This window comes from Mya arenaria, chromosome 3 (genome assembly GCF_026914265.1).
Source record: "Mya arenaria isolate MELC-2E11 chromosome 3, ASM2691426v1".
Taxonomy (NCBI): Eukaryota; Metazoa; Mollusca; class Bivalvia; order Myida; family Myidae; genus Mya; species Mya arenaria.
This window is the reverse complement of record NC_069124.1, coordinates 13,518,861-13,536,649: the sequence shown is the minus strand read 5'-3', so window position 1 is coordinate 13,536,649 and position 17,789 is coordinate 13,518,861. Positions and strand designations below refer to the sequence as shown.

Genomic DNA, 17,789 nt, shown 5'->3' with positions numbered 1-17,789 from the left:
CTAGAGCTATCACTGAAGGTGGTTAATACCCCCGAACGCCGCCCTGATATGAAATTGCAGTCAACTATTTGGAAAGCCAACCTATAAATGACAACTTTATTTTATGGACTATTGTCATTGTAATTTGCTAAAATAGTGTAATGATTCATGTACACTGAACTCCTTCTCATTGTGCTGTACCATTGTATAAAGTTTTATTACATTCCATCCGATAGATTTCAAGTTATGCTCCGGACAAAAAAGTAATAAAGGGCAATAACTCTGTAATTGGCTGAAATAGAATTGCGGTTCCTATACATTGCACTTCCTTTCATTATGAGGTTCCTATACATTGCACTTTCTCTCATTATGATCTATCACTGTATGAAGTTTTATTAAATTCCATCCAATAGTTTTCAAGTAATGCTCCAGACAAGAAAAAATAACAAAGGGCAGTAACTCTGTAATTAGCTGAAATAGAATTGAGGTTCCTATACACTGCACTAAAGTCCTCTCATCATGATCTATCACTGTATGAAGCTTTATTAATTTCCATCCAACAGTTTTCAAGTTATGCTCACGACAAGAAAAAAAGTATTAAAGGCCATAACTCTGTAATTAGCTAAAATAGAGTTATGGTTTTTGTGCACTGCACTTCCTCTCATTGTGCTTTACCATTGTATGAAGTTCCAATGAATTCCATCCAGTACTTTTCAAGTTATACTCCAGACAAAAAAGTAACAAAGGGCAATAATTCAGTAATAAGCAAGAATAGAGTTATGGTTATTGTACACGGCACTTCCTCTAACTATGCTCTACCATTGTATGAAGTTTAATCCAATTCCATCCAGTAGTTTTTAAGTTTTGCTCCGACTGTGAAACCGACCAACATCAGGGAATAAATATTATTAAGAGTTAGAAAAAACAACAACATGATAGTATTTAACAGTTTTTTCCTTTGATTTTTTAATTGAATTGTCCCTGACATGAGGAAATAGTTACTAGAATATTTTTTACTTCTTATATCGATACTGGGTGGTGAAAGTTATATTCACAGATTTCCTAAACAAAGATGAAGTTTACAAATGCAACCTCACATTTGACAGTTTAGACATTATTTAGTTTTTGTATTAGATGGAAGAATCAGCTTATTTTTGTATCATTACAAAAACAGATCTCAAGTGTATGAAAATGTCCCTTGAATAACATTTTTCCTAAATTATTATTAAGTAACAGGGCTTTTTCTGCCCAATTCGGGAAAAAGACCCTAAACATTTTGGATAATTTTGCGTCATGAAAATGCTGAAATTGGAAAAATTAACTGTTAAAAGAAAAAGCTTCGACAGCTTAGTCTCCTGCGAATTAGGAAATGATTTTATATTAGTTTAATTCCCTTTAATAGAACCAAAATGGCTGAAATATCAATCCTTAGGTTTAAATATCTATTGCAATTAATCAATCATGACAGATAATATTTCATACAGATATATCTGAATGTGATGAAAATCAATGATTTCTGAGTACAGTTATCAAAAAAACTTTACATCACATAATTTTTTAGAATGTTGAAAATGAACCAGTACATTTTAAAAGACTTTCTAAAACAAAATTTCTGAAGATTGGGAAAAACATCTTATATTTTGCTTTGGGAATGGGTCCGAAAGTCAAACCCATGGGTACTATAGAAAAAGCCCTTAGTAAGTACTACGCTTTTAGCCATGAAACATATTTTTTATACTAAATAAATTCCAATGAAACTGTCCAATATGTATCTAAAACTCACATTGGCAGCTAGATGGTTTATGAAAGGGCTAGACACCAGATGGTCCAAAAATCAGCAAATATATTATTTGCCAGTTCATATTGTGAATATTTAGCATGTAAAAGTGACTTGATAAGAACAGACTCATATACTGACAATATTTTTAAATCAACAGGTATTTATATGGTACTCAAACAGTTCATTTTAAATTGGTAAAACACAAAAAAACAGCAAAAGAAGCATTGTGCCATTAGCAGAGGTTTTCACTATTTCTTTTTTTTCTTGCAAATGTACAATTTGGTGTCCCTTAAAGTTGCACTCCCACAGATTTAACGTTAAGACAACTTTCTTATTTTTGTCTTTTAACGAGACGATTTTTGTGTAAATGCATAATAAACAAGTTATATAAGACTGCTGACAAAAAAATTGATCGCAGATTTTTATATCTTATTTCAAAAAAATGATTTTTTATTCATTTTTCTTAAACCGTTAGTAACGTTTTAAAAACATAAAACATTAATGCACCAGTCAAATGTAACCACGCCCCATGCGATAACTGAAAGAAAGAATAAATAGTGAATTTGTTTTGTTTTAGTGTAAAATCCTGATGTACATGAATTTCACTGAGTGAGAATCAAAAGCTATATTTTAAGAGTAACGAACTGAAATATTTTGCGATCTATCACAAACATAATAATTTAATTTTAGACCCTAAAAGTGTATTAAATGGCATTCAATTATAATTATTGAAGTAGGGCAACAGATTATAATTTGTATACAAAGGTTACATTATTTTGGTAATGAAGTTGTTCAAATTGTGTCCCAGCCCTCTTAGCACTGGCATTCAATATTTATTTGAGAGCTGGCTGAAATTTCAAACAGTAAAAGAATATCAATATGTTGAAAAAGTGAAATATTGTTTTTCTATTGTTTATAAATGTCTATAAATCACCTATGCTTTACAATATTAGAGCTGGCATTGTAAATGTCTTGTTAATTTTACATGAACAATATCGCTTTTTAAGTAATTCATATTGATTCATATAGTGTTTGAAGAAATAATTGAGAAGAAAATATTTCTCGGCCATATTCTATCTCAAGTCGAAACAGCAGTTAGGAAGAGTAAATTGCACACTGCACTGCATGAAGAAAAATCACTAATCTACAAGCATGTTTAAAACTTCTGAAAAATATTGTGAAAAACGCCACTGTTTTTTTTGCTGAACTGATGACCCCGCATTTTCTGATTATATGCAGAAAAAAAGGTATTATAAACATTGCTTTTCGTGAGGGGAAACCCCTCCCGAACCCACCCATGTCATTTTTTACTTTGTAGGAAAGAGTTTGTCTTAAACTGTCTAGCATTGAATAATTTTGAAAAGAGGCTAACTTAAAGAAGTTCTGTGCGGGAATATGTGCCAGTTTAAGCGAGACATGTCAATACATTTCATCTCGCCTAAAGGTATCCTTCTGAAAACCTTGGTATTTTTTTTTACCAGTAAGACGCTGTAGCTATAGTGTTATCATGTAATTCTGCCAAAAAGAAACGCTGCCTTTTATGCTGAAATCTCCCCCTGGTTCATAATCTATAATACTCACATTATTATGCTTGTTGAAACCAGGTCAAACATGCCAAATCTGATGATTGTCGGGAGGGGAAACCCCTCCAGAACCCTCCCCTGAAAAACAGATTATGAATTAATAAACATTTGATTTCATTATTTGTGCTGAAGTGGTTTTCTGTAATTTCATTCATACATCTTTATCGCTTAAAGTATTCGCGAGTCATCTGCCCCACTCTGCCATGACAAAAATAATAATGTTTATTTTATCATCTGTGAGACACGCAGCCCCTTTAATGGGCGGACGAGTCTAGCCTGTGTGACCAGCTGCCCGTTTAACTCAGTTGGCAAGAGCGCCGTGCTAGTGTTCCTGCGGACGTGAGTCTGAGCCCCACATCAGGCACACTTTTCTTCTCAGGTTTACCATAATCATGCACAATGATTTTTAATGAAAAACATTTTTTTTTTAGATTTAGTTTTCACTACTTAGCGATTATCAAGATCTCTCAAGACATTGTTGGATAAGTATTCTGTGGCATTTTGACATAATGACGAAGTACTTATGTCGACAGTTTTTTTCGTAATAATGTGAATGCTTTTTGATCCATAATCTGTTAAAATCTTTTTTTGTAAAATTTGTTCAACTCTTAAATAACCCCAAACATGTCGCCAAGAATGAATGTTTCAACCCCCAAAAAGATCGTTTCTCAAATCTAAACAAAACAAGCATTTTCAACGTTTTATGTTTTGACCTTCCCCACCCACTTTGGATTTGATGTGGATACCGTTTTCATCACTTTAGCTTGTTCATTACGTAAAAACCAACGTTATGTCATTATGGTGTCCAAACAGCAACGTATGAACGATTCAATTTACAATGATAAGTATAATTCTTAGTTCAACCCACCGTGAAAACAACGTTAAATCCGTGTTATTGCATCATGATATTGATATATTCAAATCATTGTTTACATCAACTGTCGTAAAATGCGCATAAATACATTTATCTTAATTATTTAGATATCCGGTTTAGACGGTATTTTTTAAGATGTGGGGTAAAAAACAAATTGTTACGACAAACCCTGTTCGTTTTGTAATATTATTGTAGAGTTATGAAATATAATTTCCGGTCAAAAGAAGTACTCTTTAGACGTGTATTCATTATATGTTTTCTCCACTCCTTTTATGGAAGTGCCGAAGGTGGATTGTACATGTACCTCGGGTATTTCCGTATTGATTTTCATTGGTTAACGGAGGTCAAACCCCGCCCTAAGCATGTACAATTTGCTTGCCGGCATTGTTTCTTATTCCACATCAGGATGACAAGCGGAGCATAATGCAAATGGATTCGTAATCGGCGGGAGCGTTGGGATTGTTCTTCTTATCGCTGTCGGCTTTGTCATCTCTGTGATATATATAAGGCGAAGGAAGGTCAAACCAATCAGACGGTACAAACTAACTTATTAATTAAGCTTGTTTTCTTATTACTTTAAATCGCATGTTTTGCGTTTTTCTCGTAAAGTTATTGAATAACAGTTGTGCATTCCTAAGAAATGTAAATGACTGTTTGGTCACATAGTGTTGTTGTACAATGTATTTCATGATTTGTCCAGACGGAAAGCAAGATCGAATGATATAAATGGAACTGAAGCTGACCAATCTGTAACGAACATGGATGGGGAAAACAATGTTTACATCAACACCGCTGCTGTTCAGCAGACGAGCACTGCACACGGTATAAACATGTTTAATGACGTAAAAGTATGCACTTTTCGACCATTTGTGCGTAATATATCTTTTGAAACGTAAAAACGTTTATATATAAACATGTTAAAAATGCTAAATGCAATGATATGAATATGTGCCAGGTCATCATAAATTTTGGGCGCTATATTGGTCCGCCTTTTCCTTTCAACATACTGTTTCATCCTGTATTTTAAAGAGGCAAGGGTCGAAACGAGAATGATCTAGAGACACAAACTTAAATACACCACATACACACGTGCAAACATTACACACGGACCACACGTGTATCAAAATAGCTTTACCGAGGGACGTTTTTATTTAAGACATCGGCGATGCAACATGTATGGCCTCTGGTGCTGATTACATAACAGCATTTGATGAACCGGGTGAATATTACAATACAGAAGCTTTCCATAGAAAGGTGAACCATTCTATCAGTCCCATTGCTGTCCGTGAACTTACGGGGTATTTGAATGTACACTACAATGATATTAGCTTCTTCGAGAGGACCTTTCAGGTAAAGTTTTCTTTCCTATATACGTACTGCTCATAATCGAATGCTATAAATGTACTGCTCATAACTGAACGTTATGTATGTACTGTTCATAATTGAACGCTATGTATGTACTGCTCATAATTCAACGCTTTATATGTACTGCTCATAATTAAACGCTATATATGTTCTGCTCATAATTAAACGCTATATAAATGTAATGCTCATAATCGAACGCTATACATGTACTGCTCATAATTGAACGTTATATATGAACTGCCCCTAATAGAACGCTATATATGTTCTGTTCATAATCGAACGCTACATATGCACTGCTCATAATTGAACGCTATGTATGTACTGTTCATAATCAAACGCTATATATGCACTGCTCATAATTGAACGCTATGTATGTATTGCCCATAATAGAACTCTATATATGTTTTGTTCATAATCGAATGCTATATATGCACTGTTCGTAATTGAACGCTGTGCATGTACTGTTCATAATTGCACGCTAAGTATGTACTGTTCATAATCGAACGCTATATATGTACTGCTCATATTTGAACGCTACGTATGTACTGTTCATAATCAAATGCTATATATGCACTGCTTATATCTGAACGCTACGTATGTACTGTTCATAATCAAACGCTATAATATATATTTGTAAATTAGCAACTTAACGTTTATTACCGGTTATCCCGTTTATCAGACATTTTCTTGATCTTGAAGCTGAATGTTGGAACATTTGCTTTCATATCAAACAAATTACAGACGATTACAACTGTTCAAACATAAATAGAATTTTATATCATCGTTCAAATGTATTTTGAACTGTTTGCCGTTGTAATACGTAAAATATTTTTTACCCCACCCACGCCTCAAAATTTGTCAACAAACTAGCGTGGCATTCATTCTTTACCTGGAAAACAAACCTGTTTTCAAGCGAAACAGACTGGTCTCTGAAGGTAAGATGACTGAATATTAATTTACTATGAAGCACATGCAGTCTTAAACTAAGAAGAATTTTTAAAATCCAATGAGTGTACGCATTTGTTTTGCTAACACATTTGACCTTCCAAATTTTCATTCATTAAATAGCGGCATAGTAATTTGTTTATGTATTCATACCCCACTTAAAATAAAAATGTTTTCGTTATTTGTTGGAACATATGTGCACTTATAAAACGAGCGAAGAATAAACTATAAGAGTGAATAGCAGAGAACTATTTCTCAAAGTTGACAGCTATAATTTTGAGTAAATACCACCCTTTTCAAATAAGGGGGTAATTAAGAAATAAATTAAAAAAACTAAAAAAACTCCGAAAATAAGCATAAAAAAACAGAAAATTTGTTTATTTCAGTGTAAGATTGTATTTAGTTTCACTCTTGATAATAGAAAAACTACATTTTCACCCGTGGCTTTGCCATTAGTGAAAATATGTTTTTCTATGACACTCGTGAAATAAAATACGATCTTACACTGAAATAAACAAATATCCTCTATATATTATTTGTATTCAATTTTATATCCAATTACAAGTATTTCGAGGCCTTTCATCTGTTGATGTATATTACAATGTTTAATTGTGTCATTTATCTTTGACCAACAATGAGAGAGAAACGGGCAATTAATAAGAAAGTTGTCATAGTCTTCGACGTGAATGCAGTGATTACAAAGAGGACTTGCTGAGATATTTCAGCAGAATAGGTTTAGATTTGTAGCCATGATGTCATGTAGTAGTTTGAACTTGAACTGTTAAACTTGATTTTCTGGAATCATCCAATGTAAAATAAGATACCATGATCGCCATGCAAAGGGTTTTTCAAATACAGCATTACGAAATAAATGATAAATATCTTTATTGGTGAGATCGTCTAACTGCTTTTGACCGTATTTAAGATTTAATCACGTTTTAATCTTTATGTTTACAGATTGAATCGATTTAATTACAATTTTCCAGTGCTTTGAGATAGCTTTTATTATTGTGTTTACCTCTGAAATCCAGTTACATTTCACTATTGCACAATTCTTCTCAGGTCTATCTCACCAGATGATGAAATTATATCGATTAGAAACATAAATCCAGAGTCAATCCAGTGTTTGACTAGTAGACATTTATTATTGAATTTAATATATTTATTTCCCCATAAAACTTGAGTTCGAATTGAATAAAAGTCATTCTTAATATTGTTTGACCTTGAAATTGATTTAAATTCTAACCACGTGATGATCAAGTCTCGTTGGAAAACAGAGTTTTAAGTTTTGTCCAGATAGGGATTTAAGTGAGTCTAAATTCATATTGAAGACAAGATAATTTGGTCCGCATTGATAAAGAAAATATGATGCGATTATTTTCCATTTTGCATTTTATTTTATTTTAAGGAATTTAGTCAATTAAGTTTCATCCTTTTAGAATAGTATTTTAATTCAGAAACTCCAGTCCACCTTCGAGTTTATTTCCTATTAAGGTTGTACGCTTAATTGTAGCTCTGTTGTCATTCCAAATGAAATTAAGGTCCTAAACGCTGTGTTTTCTGCGTGCTTCGGACTGTCCATTCTCTGACATGATGAACAATTGCCGGAATTTCATCCGTACATTATATATGTACATGCTTTTTTTATTCATGGCGCTTTAAAATCCAATGCTAGGGAAATGGTGTGATTCACGTTAATTTATTTACAAGTCTTTAGTTTTGTCATAGCTTAAGAATAGGAATAACGTCTCCCCTTGTTACACACGTGGATTCGCAAATAGCAATATCATTTTTTGTTGGTGAATATCATGTTTCTATGGCTTGTTACCACTAATGAAAAAAGTTAACAATATTAGAAGCCTAAAAATTATTTTTATTGTATGCATTAAAATGATGGAAAACGAAAATAAATGGAAGTTTTTTGCATAATGCGCCAAATATTATACTACGTGTTCTGTTAGGGCTAGCGATGACACGAAAGTATGAAGGCTAAGTTGCAAAAACACTAAGACGAAGACACGAAAGCACGAAAATTTGAAGCCGAAGGAGCGAAGTAGCCTTTATCCCTTTGCTTCTTCGCCTTCGTACATGTAATTTCATAGAGACATTTGATAATACTGGCATAGATAATTAGACTCAATATAATGTTTAATATCTTGTATGATTGATCATATTGATAGCGTAATCACCTTTCTAAAACACGCTGGAATTCAACGCGGTCTTCACATTACTGGTAGTGCTTTTAGTTTGTGGCCCCTTTCGAACGGTGTTCAGTTAGGTCATTGTGTCTTCCGAAAGAAAGAAATCAAAGGAGCGAAGGGACGAAGGTCAAGACGCAAAGACACAAAGGCGAAAGAGCGAAGGGACTATGGTGAAGGAGTTTCTCCGCCTTGTTACTTTTGTTATTTCGCCTTCATCCCTAAGCTCCTTTACCTTCGTGCTTTTGGACATAAGGTCGAATACAGTATGACAGTATGTCCCTAACGGAACACCGTAGTAATCGGAAGTGACGTTATTTCAGAAATAAAATCGTTAAAATTGACGTTCGATTTGCGTTGGTGAGAGGGCTTAAATTTCAAAACGGTGAAATATACTAAGTTGATATTCTTATGTTAAAACAATAACATTTCATTTGTATTTTAATGATACATGAATTTAAAATTCCGTAATGTAAACAATAAGGTGGTATCGTTTTTCAGGAAATCCCTTCTGGTTTACAGTTCCCTGCAACAGCGGCAAAACGTTTCGAAAATATAGGCAAAAATCGATATAAGGGATTATATGCATGTAAGTTGACATACATTCTCTTCCACTATTAAATTATAGTCAAAGATTAACAAAATCATGTACAAACATATGTTGTTATCGTTTACTAGGAATCTTTAATGTGATATTACGTTAAATATTTTCGTATACAAATTATGGTATGGTTATGATACACTGAAACACAGCAATATATTATAATAACGTAGCATAAGATATGGCTTTATTCGTACATATTACATATGTATAATAAATTAAAAAATAATGTAAGTAAATACTTTGTTACAGACGACCACTCCAGAGTTGTTCTACAAGCCGAAACTAGTGCAAATATCAATTACATCAATGCCTGCCATATCCAAGTAAGATATTAATGTATACAGAAATCCCTGTTTACCAATAATATGTTATTAGGTTCTTTGTTTTAAAAAAGGAATTCAACCTGAATTATCCAATGTTTATATAATTATGCTTTTAGTTCAGCGTGTATAACTTATATACTTGTGTTAATAAAATCAAACAGTTAATATGCCGTAAATAAAACAACTGTAACATTCTGTTTAAGGGATATCAAAAGAGAAAGACCTATATTGCGTCTCAGGGTATGTACATATTGTATAAATAAACTATATTTTTCAAGAGCGCCGCGGAGTTAACGCCAACGCACGTCCTTAGTTTGAGTTTAACTAAAACTAAGGGCATACTATTTATTTATTTATTATAGCCGAGGTATCGTCCTTGCTAAACATATAAATTAAATTAAATATATTAAACAAAAGCGCCGCTGAGCGATCGCCAACGCCATTTATATATGTTGTTTTCACTGAAACTCGGCCATAACTCGAACTTTATGAAAGCCTGAGTTATTTACTTTACTATATATGTGCTAACTATCTTTGGGTAAAGTTTATTTGATTTTCACTCATCTCAGATAAATAGATCCATTAATTTAAACATGCTAGAAATTCTTTTCTCCCACTTCAGATAAGTAGATCCAATAATTCAACCATGCTAGAAATTTATATCTTGCCCACGGGCGAAGATAAAATGCCCGTATGGAACTTCTTTTAATGGTCACCACATTGTTATTACCTCCCTTGTTGAGGACTGTCGTCTGTAGCGCACCATCGAAACCTTGTCTGGTGGCAATATTTAGAACGCGAGTTAATTATTTCTCGCTTCAAATGTCACCAGAAAACAGTTTTCACGCACCTTTCAAGAAATAATGCTTCACTCTTCTTAGAACTATTTAAAGACCGATCAGACCATTCACATACTCTGAATCACTGCGCGAAAATCCATGACAACCACGAATTATCGTATATCCATACGCAATTATTTTCACTAAGCACAAAAGAGTTCCAGCAAAAAAATACATTTTACTTAATTTTGTTAAACTGAGGTGGGAGAAAAATCATCTACCATAGCCGGTCGTGTAAGATTGGTTCATCCCGACCCTCGCGCAGGGTGTTTTGCGGAAACTCGGTAAACCTCGTTTTCGCAAAAAAAACCTACGCTCGGGTCGGAATGAACCTATCTTACACTCTCGGCCATGGAAGATACTTATAATCTTGCACGTTTGTCGTTAAGTGATTGTTTGAACTACGACGACGACTGCAGAGCAATGACAATACCTCGACCGTTTTCCTTGAAACACGGACGAGCTAAAAACGATTTTTGGAGGCTATATTCTTAAGTGAACATCACCATTGAAACCATGTTAATATAACAATTCAATCACAAATGTTGAGATAAATGTGATTTAAATGACATTTAAAGGTCCTGTGGAATCTAACATGGAGGATTTTTGGCAGATGATTTGGGAGCAAAACGTACAAACGGTTGTTATGGTTACCAATTTGGTTGAGGAAACAAAAGTTTGTATTTTTTATCCAAACATAACAAATAAAGGTGATAGAAAACATTTTAAAACATAAACTTGAACAAAAAACATACATGAAAGTGCCAACATGCTTGCCTTTGAACATTTTGTAATTTGCCTGTTTTATATACATTTATGTCCGTTTTCAGATGAAATGTCTACACTATTGGGGCGGAGGACTCAAGCATCAGACGACTTATGGCTACTTCGAAGTTACATTGATGAAAGAGGAAGTGTTTGCTGACTTCTGTATAAGAACAGTTGGATTTCACAGAACGGTATAGCGTTTATACTGATTTCAGTATGACATGTTTACTACATTTTCTATTCTATATTCTATGTTTCGTTTTTGCATTTGATGTTAAAAGACGGAAGGTCAATTTGCTAATAACGTTTGACCTTTGTAAATGCCAGTGATGTAAAAGGTCGACGTTGAACTATATTTTTTAAATGTTTTACTATAGATATGAATATTTCAGACACATCCATCAGAACGCCGTAAACTGACCCAGTTTCACTACACATCTTGGCCGGACAAAGACGTACCACAAAGTCCGATAAGCCTTGTACACTTCTGGAGAAAAGTTAAACTTCGTGATGGCCAAAGGAAACATCCGTGGCTTGTGCATTGCAGGTCCATAGCATTGTTAACATTAATTGATTTACAAAACATGCAAAGACTTCCATCATTACAATATATATCTAAGTTTACTTGTGCGCTTTGTTATAGAAACTGTACTGTATATAATGCTATTTTTGAATGTGCGTTAAAGTTTAATGTCGGATGTGTTAACATTTATCGACTTCCGTTACTTTGTGTTGTTGTATTTTTATGGGAGACGCTTGAAGCTTGAAGTATGAGTTGTTGTTTTTGTGTTCTTTTTAAAGTCGTCTAAATGTATCTTCAAACAAATTCCTACTGTATTTGTTAGTGCGGGGATAGGCAGAACAGGGACATTCATAGCCATGGATTATCTATACGACCAGGGAAGAGCGACAGGAGTTGTTGATATTGCACAGTGTGTCACAGATTTGAGAGAGGACAGAGTTAACATGGTGCAAACAGTGGTAAGAGGCTTGTAGTGTTAAGTTACCACACCGTTTGTATGTGGGGTGGTTGGTTTGTCGGTTGGTCGGAAGGGCGGTATGTTGTAAAACTTACGGAGCGACCTTCATCTATAGTGTTGGATGCATTGTTCTGAAGCTAGGTAAAAATACCAGACATGACGTGTACGAGTTTCTTAACACATAATTCGCCGATTGCGGCCATTCGTTTAAGAATTATGGAACTATGTAGGTATATAAAGGTTTCTGTAGCACATTTCTTACACAGCTTAAGAGGAATCGTAATAAAACTTGATACACATGATCACTTTATGGTTTACTAGTGCTTAGCACGTATTTACAGTTGCAGCAAATCATTTACGGGTTATTTGCCCATGACTCTTGGTTGTACAGTTTGGCGGTATGAGAGTTTCTTAATCAGACGTTTTACACTTTTTAAAAGTGGTCATTCTTAAACCAAATTGATACACATGAACACTATGTTTGCTAGTGATACACATATATTTTGCTAGTTACACGCTCTTGAACTTACACTCTACTATTAAAGCGTTAACTTAAGCGCTCCCATAGTCATACATTAATTATTCTCATATTTGGTAAACATTGTCGTTGTTTAACAATAATAACTTTAACTTTAATATGTTTTGACTTAAATTATTTGAAATGTATTGAGTCAAGGCGGCGTGCGGTGGTAGTCATCGCTCTAATAGCTCTGTTTGTTATAGTTCATCATAAAGAATTATTAAGTGAACCATGTGCAAAACAAGACCCACATACTCGAAGTATTTATTCAAACGTACTTAACAATTCTTCTCGTCAGGGCCAATACCGGCTCCTTCACCGGCTGATGTTGGAATTATTCGTACTCCCATTTGAACCAGTACGAAACGAGCTCTTTGACAATACCTTTAGAGACATGTCCCGCGTGACACACAAATCAAAGTCTAGAAAATCCAGATTACGTCTTCAATACGAGGTAAAATCTAAAGATTTACTCTCTTTCCATTTTCGACGGATATAAAATAAAGTAAATTGTGTATCAAACTGCATTGTTTTCAAATATTTTATAAAATCAAAGACAAACGACGTGTATGTAATATTCCGCTTAGCTTTTAATTATTATATAATGCGTAAACACCGTATGTATACATATATACTTAACATATTTTGACAACCATTACATTTCGAAGAATGGAAGTAAATCTGATTTTCGACAAAATGATCAATAAATAAACATATGGTTTTGTCAGGACTTAGACAAAGGCCTTGAGATGGATAGTGTTGATGACGACATTGCTTGCACAAATGCACTTTTACCTGACAATAACAGCAAAAACAGATTTGACCATATACTTCCAGGTACGTCATATACCTTACTAAACTTAATCTATAATGATATATATATATATATATATATATATATATATATATTTATTGAGATAAAAACTTTATTTAGTAAATTATGTGCGTATTATTTGTTTGTTTGTTTGTATTTAAATATGTCAGTTTATTTGTGTTTTTATAATGTGCCACTATAAAAGATCGTAAACGGGGCAGCTAGGACTGTCCAATAGTTAATAACATAAGTTGCAGTAGCAGGCAAAAATGTTGAAAAGAATCAATTGCCTTCAACAACTTGAATGCTTATTTTCTTTCGAGAAACCCGAGTTTAAATTGTTATACTGATGTTAAGTTATTTGGCAGGGGTGAAAACCTTCTTATCGTTGGTTGATGCAGTGTTCTATGGTTTGTTCGGAATTATTGGTTGGTTCCATGTACAAGATTATATGCTATGTGTAAATACAAAGTTCTGTGAACGTTTACGTTAGTTATAAATATTGCAGCGGATGAATATCGCCCATTCCTACGCTGCCAAGTTCAGGGGAGAAACAACTACATTAACGCAGTCTTTATGCCGGTAAGTGACTTGCATTAAAAGAAATATCCAGTTTACACAGTAATACATATATACATTTGTCATTGACCAAGTTAGATAAAAGTAGATGTTATTTACCGCTTACGTAGAGACGAGCTTACGTTATACTGGAATATGAACATTTCTTGAATCAAGAGAAAACAAGGTTTAAGTAAGAATTTAATGTGGAAAGCATGCAAGTAACATACTGATAAATTCTCACAATTTCCTATTTCATTTCCGGTAGAGCTACACCAACCTAAAGGGGTTCATCATCAGCCAGTTGCCTCTTCCAAGTACAGCTGTCGACGTGTGCAGACTCATTCTAGACGAGGAAATCAATATTGTTGTTCAATTTGATGATAGTGGGAAAGAAGAGGTAAAGACTATATTTTACTTAAGTGGAAATCTAAATGCACTGGTGACGAAAATATATTGAACCGAACTGTAAACGTACCTGATAATGATAAATTGAAAATATAGTTATCTATCTTATTTTGGATTAATATATTGTTTTATATGGAATGAACAAGCAGTTACTAAAGAATAAAGTATTTCAAAATGCAGTTGGTTGTAAAGGCATCCAAAAGAGCGTTTTGGAAAGTCAAGGTCAACCTTAAATGTTTCATAATGAGTAGTTGTTCTCGGGGCTTCACCCTATCTTCTGATAAATGCAACAGAGGTACTCATTTTTGAAATATGACAATAGCGCAGACAATATTTGGAGGGATAAGTTTTAGGCGTTCGGTTTAGTATATTAACGATGTTGTTGCCACTGACTTATGTGTTTGTGCTTCACTGAGAAAAGCACGCGAAGGTTAATTATGTTTTAATTAATTATTTAAAATTACCCTTTCAGATTGGACGTTTCTTGCCTGAAAATGAAGAAAAAATGAAAATAGACGCGTTTGAAATCAGACGAGAACGAACGTCTTCAGTGCATGATTGTCAAATAGAGACAGTCAGTCTAAAACTGAATTATAAGGTAAATAGTTTTTATAACTTATGCGCAATTACATTTGTTTGCATAGTGCGGTAATGTTATAACATTTTTAAAATGCTCTACATTGTATTTACAGACACGCACATTCAAACACATTCAGTTCAAGAAATGGACTAGAAATCGATTGGTTCCCCCAGACAGCAGCTCTTTGTTGAATCTTGTAAAAGAGGTGGAGGAACAGCAGTCTTCAGAAGATGATGAAGATTCACCTATTCTTGTGCTTTGTTTGTAAGTTGGATCTACATAGTTTACAATGTATTTGATGTATCAAATCATTTCCTATTAACGATTTTAATAAAAATATATTTAAAATCGTGTTATATTCAGTCATTGTCTTATGTTTACCAAAAGCCTTGTGATGATATTAGTGAATATATTTTCTCATATCTTTAGACTAAAAAATCAAATTACGAAGCGTAGATTGCTCAATGTCAAAGTTAAACTTTATGTTATGAAAAACTAACTTATTTTAAACGATCCCTTTTTGTAATAACCTTTGCAATGTTTTCGTGTGGTTTCATGTGTCACGTTGAATGTATGTGGGATATGATCATTGTGCCTGTAGACAAACTCTTTGTTAAAGTATTAGACTGGTGGCTCCTTCCCGCCTCGTTGATTGTATAATTAACTTACAAAATAGGAATGGAGCAGAGAGGAGCGGTCTGTTTGTAGTGCTGATGAACATCTTGGAGAGATGTCGAGTGGATGGCGAAGTATCCATTCCACAGGTCATCAGATATCTTCGGTCACGGAGAAAGCAGATTGTCCCGAACTTGGTAAGTACATTTTGAGGGTAGTGTTTGTCTATTGTACTGATGAACGTCTTGGAGAGATGTTGAGTCGATGGTGAAGTATCCATTCATTAGGTCATGAGACATATTCAGTCACGGATAAAGTAAATTGTCCCATTTTTTGTTAGAACGATTTGATGCATCGGTTACGTCTCGCTTTGATAAAGTATGGACTTTAGATATCTTAGTTCACGGGGAAACCAGATTGTACCATACTTTGTAAGTCTCGTTTTGGTGAAGAATGTCCTGCAGGCTTCTCAGGTCACGGATACAGCGGTTTTCTCCACAATCTAGTAAGTACGAGTTAATAACGTCTGTAGGGTTTCAATTTGACGACGGATGGACTGGAGACATCTCAAGTCACGGAGTTACTAGAACGTCCCTAACTTTTTAAGTTCGTTTGGAGTAAAGTGTTCATCTTATGCAGAGATGAAAGTTCTGGCATGTCAAAGATGTCAAATGGACGGCGTGGTATGATGTGCGCCTTTAAAGGCGAGTCAAATTCTAAGGTCATCAGGAACCACCAAACAATTGACCTTGGATAGACGCAATAATAACGTCAAAAACTGACTTTGAATAAACGTTGTAAATTGGTAGAAAATTTAAAAGTTTTTTAAAGGTCAGATAACGACGTTCAGCCAACGTGTAACCAAGCATACCACACAGGCATCAGTATTTACAGGATTTACGTACATTTTATAACAAACAAGTCGGATTATGTACTGGTTTTATTTTCACAACAAATCTAAACAGATACTGAAACTGTTAAATAACAGCATTGAATTGATAAAAGCACATCCAGGTAAATGACACATGGCTAATTTAAACCATATAAAAGCATACATCTAAGCTAAGCACCTTTAAAGTTCAATTGCCTCCTTTGATAGAAAAAGGGTATTATGCAGGCATTACAATTGTTTAATTGTCTTCGACCTGTCGGGCACTGACTTCTGCCTTTTGTCCTTTCATGAACTGTGATGGCACAGAAAATACTTAAAGAACAGCATGACTTATGCAAACTTGCAATCTAGTGAAAGCGATGCTTAATTGAACGCGTGTGCCCCTCTACTCTTAAATGTTTGACTTGCCCCTGGACAGTCACTAACTCTTTTCCCTTTGTCCTTTCATGAACACTATTTGTATTGCCATAGCAAAGTAGCGAGAGAGCGGTATGGCGATCACGATGCTGATTTGAAACCCCCTCATTACATTAAATCACTGAATTGCTCTGGTCGGTCACTGATTTCCACCCTTTGTCATTTCAGGAGCAGTATGTGTATTGCCATAATGTCACAACAAAGTACCTAGAGAGCAGTATGACTTATGCAAACTTGCAATCTACCAGAAGAGATGCTTAATTAAGAAGTAGACTATAAATTCAAATGGCAGTGATTGGCTAAGTGTTTACATTTTATTCCGCTTAAACATCGATGTTTGTTAAGTGTGTGCTATGTTACATATATGCATTTTGTTATATTTGATTTTGCACTGTAACATGTATTATGGGCTGGAGGCCTTTCATTGAATAAACTTTCGTTCGATAGCAAAATGACGTATTAAGGGACCCTTTATAATAAAGCATTGTATTGTAATTCCGCATTGCGATAGGGATTTTTAAAAAAGCCACTATATATTTGTTGATAAAGCGGGACTAAAGCAAGTGCCTTCGAACAGAAATCGCTTTGTTTTAAGAAGCTTTTTTATGCAATTTTTATCATGGTTTTATTAAGTATAACTGTAATCCACTTCGTATAATACCTCTTATGTACATGTTTCATACTTTTCTTAAAATACTATAAATCTATGCTGACGTTAATGTTTTTTATTTTAATAAATAAAGCACG

At 34.1% G+C, this 17,789-nt stretch overlaps 2 protein-coding genes across 4 annotated transcripts in view; both read left to right on the top strand.

Moving 5' to 3' along the window:
- LOC128227291 (uncharacterized) overlaps positions 1-4,750 on the top strand; it is a 15,734-nt gene extending 10,984 nt beyond the window's left edge. For both annotated transcript variants that reach the window (XM_052937691.1, XM_052937690.1), the window contains exon 11: positions 4,622-4,750. In XM_052937691.1, coding sequence (XP_052793651.1) covers positions 4,622-4,626 — 5 coding nt within the window. In that variant the 3' untranslated portion in view covers positions 4,627-4,750. The remainder of the gene's footprint in view (positions 1-4,621) is intronic.
- LOC128227288 (receptor-type tyrosine-protein phosphatase kappa-like) lies at positions 4,631-17,789 on the top strand. 2 transcript variants are annotated; one of them, XM_052937687.1, is made up of 18 exons: positions 4,631-4,751; positions 4,917-5,038; positions 5,373-5,566; positions 9,226-9,313; positions 9,578-9,651; positions 9,855-9,891; positions 11,069-11,166; positions 11,321-11,449; positions 11,651-11,805; positions 12,104-12,239; positions 13,057-13,212; positions 13,487-13,595; positions 14,081-14,154; positions 14,399-14,530; positions 15,011-15,136; positions 15,231-15,382; positions 15,795-15,930; positions 17,211-17,789. In XM_052937687.1, exons 2-18 carry the CDS (start codon positions 4,975-4,977, stop codon positions 17,301-17,303), a joined length of 1,953 nt encoding a protein of 650 aa, XP_052793647.1. In that variant the 5' UTR covers positions 4,631-4,751; positions 4,917-4,974; the 3' UTR covers positions 17,304-17,789. The 2 variants fall into 2 exon arrangements, with proteins under 2 accessions (XP_052793647.1, XP_052793648.1); XM_052937688.1 differs by having other exon boundaries at positions 4,641-4,751; positions 4,929-5,038.